Genomic DNA, 8,925 nt, shown 5'->3' on the forward strand with positions numbered 1-8,925 from the left:
GTTGGCATTAATGAGAAATTATATGATTGGGACAAATTAAATATATGGGAATGAAACTGTAAAAACCCCTTTACTTGGTGGTATCCAGTTTTAAATAAATCATTACGAATCAGGTGTTGGGATAAAAATATATGCTGTAAAATTATTAAACCTGCAAAATTGGATCTTAGAAAAATAAGAGAGTACACCTAGTTTTGTGAGGGATGGTGCTGTGCGCAAGGACACTTTAACATTTAGATCGAGATTATAGGGCTACAGTGAATGCATAACCTCAAAATGTGCATGATCATGCTGCTCAAATATCCACTGTTCTTTTTCCATATGAACAGTAGGTTCATTCCATTAGAACATAAAATCAATACACCCCCATTAGAAGTTAAATGTTAACATTGTTCCTTTTAGCAAATTTGTACTCACAGTTAGCAATAGACATAGGTCATATGATAGTACTGTCTATCACTTTGCAACTGCAATAGTCCCACCCTGTTAATAGGGTAGATATTAACCACAGCTTGCCAACCGGAAAAGGTCACAGGTTAACTTCAGGACAATGAGAACATGGTCCCAATCTGATAACCTGATACCAAAAGGAGGAAGCACGAGCTAATCACCTGAGACGTGCTAATGAAGAAAAAAAAACTGGCTTCCCCAGTCCTTTTTGAATTATTAAGCTTGCTGATGTAATAAAAATAGTAGCCAAAAAACCCCTGCAGAGAAAAAACTAAATAAAAGGCATTGTCTCATGCTCTACTGCGCTCCAGCTGCAACACGCTGACAGCCTGCAGAGAGAGAACATGTATACTGATGCATTGAGGTCTCTGTCTGTGTTTTTTATTTTCGCTGGCTTTCTCATCCCTCTTTCAAGGACCCGCAAACTCGACTGGAGCTGGTCTCCGGCATTTCCTGATGAAGAACTTGACGATTTGGCTGGCATCTACCTTTTACCTTTCACCCTACCTCAGGGACAGGGCCTGGAGGTTCAGTAGCCATCTTGTGACAAGACAAAAGCCAAACTCTAAGGATTTTGCATCAGGAAAGAAAAAGGGATCTGGTTCCTTGCACAGCTATACCAGCTCTGAACTACCTATCTTGGGACTCTTTGAAAAGAGAAGCCTTTTATTTGGTTAAGCCCCAGGAGCTAGGCTTCTTTTTCATCCTAACAATGTTGATCCCAACTGCATCACTATATCTTCTGTACACTAATCTCTGTCTCAGAGTCTGCTTCCTGGAGAAGTAAGAACCATCCCACAAGAATTACACCTCTTCTGAATAAAACAAAGGCTGCTCTGGGCAATTCTTCAATAAAAAGACAGATTTTTAAAAAAATCATAATTAATAGTCTAAAGAGAAAAAGTAAAGTATAAAAACCAACAAGTCATGGTCCATCATTACACTTTTTAGTAATGTGTTTTATTTTTATTCTAGTTGTCACAAACACTGTAAAATTTTGAAATATGGGAAAATAATTTTAAGAATATTACTTCACTTTACTCATAAAAATATTGTTGCTGTCATCTATCAACCTCTACCTCATTTCCTTTGTTTCTTCTCCACTCACTGGGACGTTATTGCTTCTATCTTCTTTCTTGGTGATTTCATATACTCAGGTAATCCTTGCAGTCCTCTGGCTTTTGGTTCCCTGAACTTCTCTCCATCTCAGCTATTCACTCCCATTGACATAGTACAGGTCTTTCCATTACCAAAAAAACCACCCCTCCCTAATCTCAGCCTTAGGCACCTACTCTTTGTCATCTCCATCTTCCCACCTCACACCTTCCAGTACTGGGATTCCAACAATCTGTTGATCCCCCTAGGACTCCCAGTCTATGGATCCTACATGTTTCACATTGTACCACAACCTCTAGATGTCCTTTCTCCTTCATCACTCAACTTCAATTCCATGGTTAACCATTTTGTCACTCTCTTACACCCATCAATCAGCTCCCTTGTGCTTCTCTCTCAGTTCATTGTTGTCTCTTGGCAAAAACCATATTTCTTGGTAAATCCAACTGTACAACTTGGTTTAAATTGATGATCACTAATTTCAAGTAGACTCTTCTGGCTGCTAATCATCTAATCCTACTGGATGGCTACTTCACATCTTCTTTTCCCTCCTAAATCCGCCAACACCTGTGCCCCATCCTCACTCTCATATAATGACATTACTTTCTATTTCTCAGAGAAAACTGAAGCAATCAGAAGAAAGCATCCACCTTCTCTCCCCACCACAACTATCCACCTACAAGCATATACTCTCCCTTCCTATCTGCCTCCACAGTTCCTAGATCATAAGAACTGTGCGTGTTCCTTTCTTCCAACTCTTCCACTGTGCACTGGATCCCGTTACAGCTCCTTTACTCAAGGACAGTGCTCCAGTAATTCTTTCCTTTCCAACATTGTCAATTTTTTTTCTTTTCTACTGAATCTTTTTTAACAGTATACAAACATACAATCATTTCTCTCATTAAAAACAAAGCAAAGCAAAACAAAAAGCTTCTCTTGACCCACCCTTCAACGTCAGCTACTGCCCCAATTTTTTGCTGCCTTTTATAGCAACTTTCCTCCAGGGTGGTCTACAACTTGAAGCACGTATTCTACTCCATCTACTCCCTCCTACTCCCATTCAGCCTGCCTTTCACACCACCTCTTTATGGAAACTGCTGGTCCACTTTACTAACAACCTCCTTCCTTGCTAAACCTAAAGATCAGTTCTCAGTCGTCGTCTTTTTTTACTTCTCAGCAGCAAATGACAGAGCGGATCCTTCTTCTTAATACAGTTTCTTAACTTGTTTTTCAGAATCCATGTGCTCTCAGGTTTCCTCCAACTTCACTCTGTCTCCTTTGCAGGTTCCTCCTCTTCTGCCTGACCTCTTAAGGTTAGCACACCTGGACCGCAGGCCTTGGTTTGTTTTTTTCCCTCTAGCTATGTTCACTTTCTTGGTAGTCTCAGTCTTAGGTTTAAAAAACTGTCTGTAATAGGTTTTTTTTAAAATTTTTATTTTAATTTTTTTTCCTTTTTGTCTTTTTTCGTGACCGGTAACGGGATCGCAACCCTCGGTGTCGCGCCCGTACCGCGACCGGCAACGGGATCGCAACCCACGGTGTTGCGAACCGCACCGCGCTCAACCAGTGAGTGGACCGGTCTCTATATGGGATCTGAACCCTCGGCGGGAGTGCCGCAGCGCTCCCAAGCGCCGCACTCTACTAAGTGCGCCACTGGGCTGGCCCTGTATTAGTTTTTTTGATAACAATTGCCAAATGATATCATTCCTCCCTCTTGAACTGCAGACTTTTATATCTAATTGCCTTCTTGTCATTTACACTTGCATGTTGAACAGACATACTAAAATTACCATCTTGAAAACTAAACTCCTGGTCTTTCCTCTACTTCCAAATCTACTCTACCAGAGCTTTCCCTATCCTGGCTGACAGTAACTCCATTCTTCCAGTTGCTTGAGCCAAAAACGTTAGCAAAACAAAACCAATTCTTCTGATTTTGGGTTATGCTTTCTAATTATATCCTTATCCAACCACTTTTTATCATTTCTACCACCACCACCTTGGGTCAAGCCCTGTCACCTCTTGTAAATTGTGTCTGTTAGAAAATGAATGCAGGCCTTAAGATTAATTCTCTTCCATGAAAACAAGGAAACTAAAAGGATATACTATATGCATGGAATTCTATTATGAAAAGAGTATATGATTACCTTTTTTCCTAGCTTGATTTGAGATGGGAACGGAGTTCAAGTTTTTGCTCTTTATGTCCTTTGAAATTTTCTTCTCAAGAGTAGAAATCATCTTGAGTGGTGAACTGGGTTTCCCATAGCCTGAGCTTCTAACTGATGCATATAATCCACTCTGGGGTTTTCTTTTAAACAAAGGAGGAGCACTTCTAACCTTCTTGTTTGGTACCTGTTTACCAATTACAGCCCCTTCTTCTCCTGAACTGAGTTGAGATCTAAAAGTCTGTATACAACAAGTACAAACTCTTTAGTATCTAATTGAACTTCAACTACTGTTGTAAATGAATACTTAACAAATGGCAAAATGATAGTGATTGTTAAATAATGTAGTTTGTAAAAGGCAAACTATTATAGTAAAATTCTCTAATTCGTCAGAATTTTAGTATTTTGAAGCATAACTTCAAAGTTAGCATTAAAACAAAGTAAAGCAAAATAATAAAGCAAAATAGATTCCCAGAAAGCAAGATACGTAATTACCAGAATAATCACGGAAGAGAGCAAGGAAGAACATATTAACTTTTTTCCTCCAGATTTCTCAAGATGCTTTAAAAAATTTATTAATACCTGGCCTTATTCCACAAACAACTGACTTACAGTAAACACATTAATTCAAAATTGTAAAATACAAATAGGATATTGGGATCATAGGAATTATAAAGCAGAATAGATCAAGAATAGAGGGAAAAGGAATAGTGAAATACAAGTTTCTTCATAGTTGCTAACAACATCCCTATAAAATGCCAACTTACCTACAGTGCAAACTATTGGAAAGAGTGAACAATGAGCACTACAATAATGAATAAACTTAATTTTGTTATACTATTAAAATTCTGGACTATATTTACTAAAAAAAAAGAAAAAAGAGGAAAGAGAAATGTAAAGAATGGCTTCTAAAAGAAAGCTAATGTTATAGTGATATGTTTAAATTTGGGGACCGGAGGGTATGGTAATAAACATCACCCATAAATATTCAGGATCTACTGTGGAGGTTAGTATGTAATCAGCCCCACTAGCTTAAGCAGCATGCACTTATCAATAGTACTCACACACTTTACATAATTTTGTTTCTCAATATATCAAATCAATTTAGATTATAAATACTTACTTTATTAATTTTGTCATCCTGAGGTAATAATGGAGGATTAACAGATATTTTTTTCCTTAAAATATCAAGATATGTTTTGTTGATCTGTTCTTCCACAGCAGTTACTTTTGGACAGCTATTTTCCATAACCACATTTGTTGTCTTTTGTAAAATCACATTCTCATCACTTTTTTCAAAAAATTGATTTACATATTGTGGGTCTTGAGGCATAATGTTTGGGTTCATCTTAAGCGATAAAGGGCTAACAAATTCAGTTTCTTTATTATCAGCCACTTTCTTAGAGCTATAAAACAAAACAGGACACAGAGTCATGAACCCTTTGTAATAACTCCTCAAAGATCAGTTATAAACACACACACAACATTTATGAGTTGTAACTATTCAAGTTAAGTAACTAATGTTAAATACATTATTTGTGATTCTATGAATACTCACATGGTATCATATACTTGTTTTTAATTTCAGATAATTTTAATGCAGTATAATATGAAGGGTTACACAGGTGACTCTGAGACCTACTTTAAAGAAAGACCAAACCAAACAAGACTAAGATTGCTTTTGTATAAGAAAAATGAAATACAAATTTCTACATAAATTTTTTGTAACATATCATTTATCCATAACTTCTTATAAAGTTAACATGCGTTTGAGGCAGGAAAAACATTTTACACATTTCTATAAGAAACTAAAGAACTAATTGTAATTCACACCAAGGAGGCATAGAATATAAATACTTACAGGCATGCATTTCATTACAACACAGGAAAAATTTTAAAGTAAAACAGAAAAATCACTAGGATTTTAAAATAAAATAATTTCTGTAGTTTAAAATATAGTCAAGTGCCAAAACATCCAAAAAAGAATTTTTTAGTCAGCAATAGACTATATATATATGACAATGGTCCCGTAAGATTATAATGGCTATACTATACAGCCTAGGTGTGTAATAGGCTATACCATCTAGGTTTGTATACCTCTATGATGTTTGCGCAATGACAAAATCACCTGATCACACATTTCTCAGAATGTACTCCCACTGTTAAGTGATGCATGACTGTATTTAAATGAAATGTGACAATTCAAACAATTGGATATTAAAAATCTGGAAAATACACCTTTAAGGAAAAGTTCTAAGTATAGTTAAATGTCACCAAACTACATGGGCTCCAAAAATATGGGAACTGTTATCTTCAAATTATTTAATCAGGGTCAATTAGGTCATGCGATGGTTTGAATATGGTTTGTCCCTACCAAAACTAATGTTGAGGCTTGGTCCCCAATGTAGCAGTGTTGGGAGGTGGAACCCTTAAGAGGTGGTGCCTAGTGGTAAGTGTTTGGGTCATGGGGGCTCTGCCCTTGTGGGTGGCTTGGTGCCATTCTCAAGGTAGTCAATGAGTTCTTGCAAGACTGGATTAGTTCACGTTTGGCTGCTGTCCACTTCCCCTTTGACCTTCTGCAATGTTATGACACAGCACAAAAGACTTCATTAGAAGCAAAGCAGATGTCAGTGCCATGTTTCTTGGACTTCCCTCCCTCTAGAATTGTGAGCCAATAAACCTCTTTTCTTTATAAATTACCCAGCCTCAAATATTTTGTTTATAGCAACAAAAAACAGACTAAGACAGGTCATTTAATTTTATAATTTGCAAGATTAAAGAACAGTTTAAGAGGCTACCATTTAATCATGTAAGGCTTCTCATTAACTGTTAGAAACTCCTAAAGTAGTTGGAATCATCAGAAAATATTACAGTTCTTTCCTTTTTCACAGCAGCAGAACCTGGCTAGATGCTTACTGAAATTGTTTCCTGCTCTTGCTGGGTACTAACTAAACCATATTTCCCTGCCACCCTGCATCTGTCTATACAGGGTCATTTACTAGTTCTTGCCCTTAGAATGCTCTGGTGACAAGAACCCAACATATGTATCACTGGCTGAGTGGTCTGGCTTTGGGTGCAGGAAACTGATATCAGAGGCGGAAGTGATAGCAATCTATGTTTTATAGTGGCAAAACAACTGCTACACTGTCACCTACAATACTCATAAGGCAGACCACATGCCTGCTGAACCTGGAGTACTAAGAGAAATGGCTGGAGAGAACAAAGTTATAAGTACTGGCTACTAGTGTCTATTTTTGAAAAGATATTGCAAAAAGGTAGATGAACTCAGGATAGAATGAGCTTGTTTTTAAGTAGAATTGAAAGGGAAAAGAACGAGTCTAGAAACTCAGAGCCCTTGGGTTCAGCTCTGTGTCTAAACCTGTTGATTCAGCACTGAAAAATGATATGAAAAAGCAAGATCTTCTGAGACTTCTCTCAGTTGAAAAGAGTGACTCAGTCCCTTGTCAAATGTCATATTAAGGGTGGTTCTTCACACTTAAAGTTATTGTTCCCCAAAATATCCAGACAGCTATAAATAAAGAGAAAATAACAGAGTGACAAGTAAACAAAGACAAAAAGCAGATTTAAAACTTTTTCTAGCAAAGAACTTTAAGTTTGGCCACTGGCACAGGGAACTGAATGGAAGTAAACAGATCAGAAGTCTACTAAACTTTCTGAAGGAACTGTAATGCCAAAGAAACCACAACCCTATTAAAAAAAAAAAAAAAAACCAAACCAAAAAAGCCAGTGACTGGGAGCCTTAAAACTACCTGCAGGCAGGAAGTGGATTGAGAAAGGAGTATATCCCCCAAGATGGGCATACCCTCCCCAAAAACCCATTTTGGTTGTGGCAAACCAAACCAAAAAAGCCAGTGACTGGGAGCCTTAAAACTACCTGCAGGCAGGAAGTGGACTGAGAAAGGAGTATATCCCCCAAGATGGGCATACCCTCCCCAAAAACCCATTTTGGTTGTGGGCAATGGTTATAACATACAAGAAGAATCCTCCAAGGAAAGGAACCAGGGGCTATACAGAATAATATATACATACTATTTATATATATAAAATAAGGTAGTTCTTCCTTAAGAGCAGAATATTGGCCTAATCAAGGAAAATTCCCATCCCTAAGTTAGGGGGGTCTTTATAAGATCTTTCCAGTGGTTTTCAAAGTTGCAACACTGACTGCTGTATTTTCCTCACATATTACTCTACCCTTCTGAATGGAAGTATGTGTTGCAGTTCCACCATTTCATATTGGGTAGAGATGAGGAAGTATAAAACTTGTCTTTTTAACTCATCCACTGGTGGATAATGGAGACTATGGGGAGGACTGTGCTTCACCTAGAAATCCTGGCCTTTCAGATGTGCAGAGTCCTGAGTGGGACTTTCGGCTGTCTGCTTTGGGGAGGGGATGAGTGGGTCTGTGTCTGAAGAAGAATGAAATGGATATTTGGTTGTTGGATGGGTATAGTCTGGCAGAGACAAGCTAGATATCTACCAAACTCATTTACTTTTCTTCCTGGGTGCATAAGTAAACCACATTTCTCAGCCCCCTTGGGCCTTGTTAACTAGATGTGCTGGTTCTTACCAACAGAATGTGTGCTGAAGTGTTGTGACTTTTGTGTGGAGGCAGCTAAAAGAAAGCATGCTAAACTATTCTCTTTCTTTCCTATCCACTAGCTGGCTGATGCCATGACAACCTTAAAGCTATGTGCTGAGAGAGAAGCAGTGTAAGTCCCTAAATGACTGTGTAGAGCAGAACCCCAATCCCATTGACCCACATGGGATGGTAATATGAGCAAGAAGTAAATTGCTGATGATGTATACTTACTAAGATGCGGGGGCGCCTCCCACTCATAACATTAAAGCCTGATGAAAATATTTTAATGAAACACGATGTTTACAGGGCCTCATCGTGAAGGGATGATGGCAAGGCCTCATCGTGGGAGAAGATGCCGGCGTTCCACCTTGATTTTCTGGAGCTCTGTGTGCTTGTTATGCTTTATTACATTTTATTCTTTGCTGCCTCATAACTATCGCTCTGGGAGACTTGGAAGTAGGATTCAAAATTATACTAAAATATTTAATCATACTAATGATACTTATGATTATGGATTTTCAGGAGATGGCTTATGGCAGTGGGGCCCAGAAGGGGACAACGAACCTATGTAGGCATTCGTCTTGTCTGGTGCCTGAGAGT

The 8,925-nt window shown here is 38.1% G+C and overlaps 1 protein-coding gene across 1 annotated transcript in view; it reads right to left on the reverse strand.

Annotated features, from left to right (window-relative positions):
- Positions 1-8,925, reverse strand: part of CEP162 (centrosomal protein 162kDa) — an 86,776-nt gene that overhangs the window by 43,145 nt on the left and 34,706 nt on the right. Inside the window, exons 12-13 of the mRNA XM_008580114.1 lie at positions 4,849-5,131; positions 3,708-3,966 (exon numbers count right to left, since the gene is read on the reverse strand). Coding sequence (XP_008578336.1) covers positions 3,708-3,966; positions 4,849-5,131 — 542 coding nt within the window. The remainder of the gene's footprint in view (positions 1-3,707; positions 3,967-4,848; positions 5,132-8,925) is intronic.

The sequence above is a fragment of the Galeopterus variegatus genome, unplaced genomic scaffold (assembly GCF_000696425.1).
Source record: "Galeopterus variegatus unplaced genomic scaffold, G_variegatus-3.0.2 Scaffold2023, whole genome shotgun sequence".
Taxonomy (NCBI): Eukaryota; Metazoa; Chordata; class Mammalia; order Dermoptera; family Cynocephalidae; genus Galeopterus; species Galeopterus variegatus.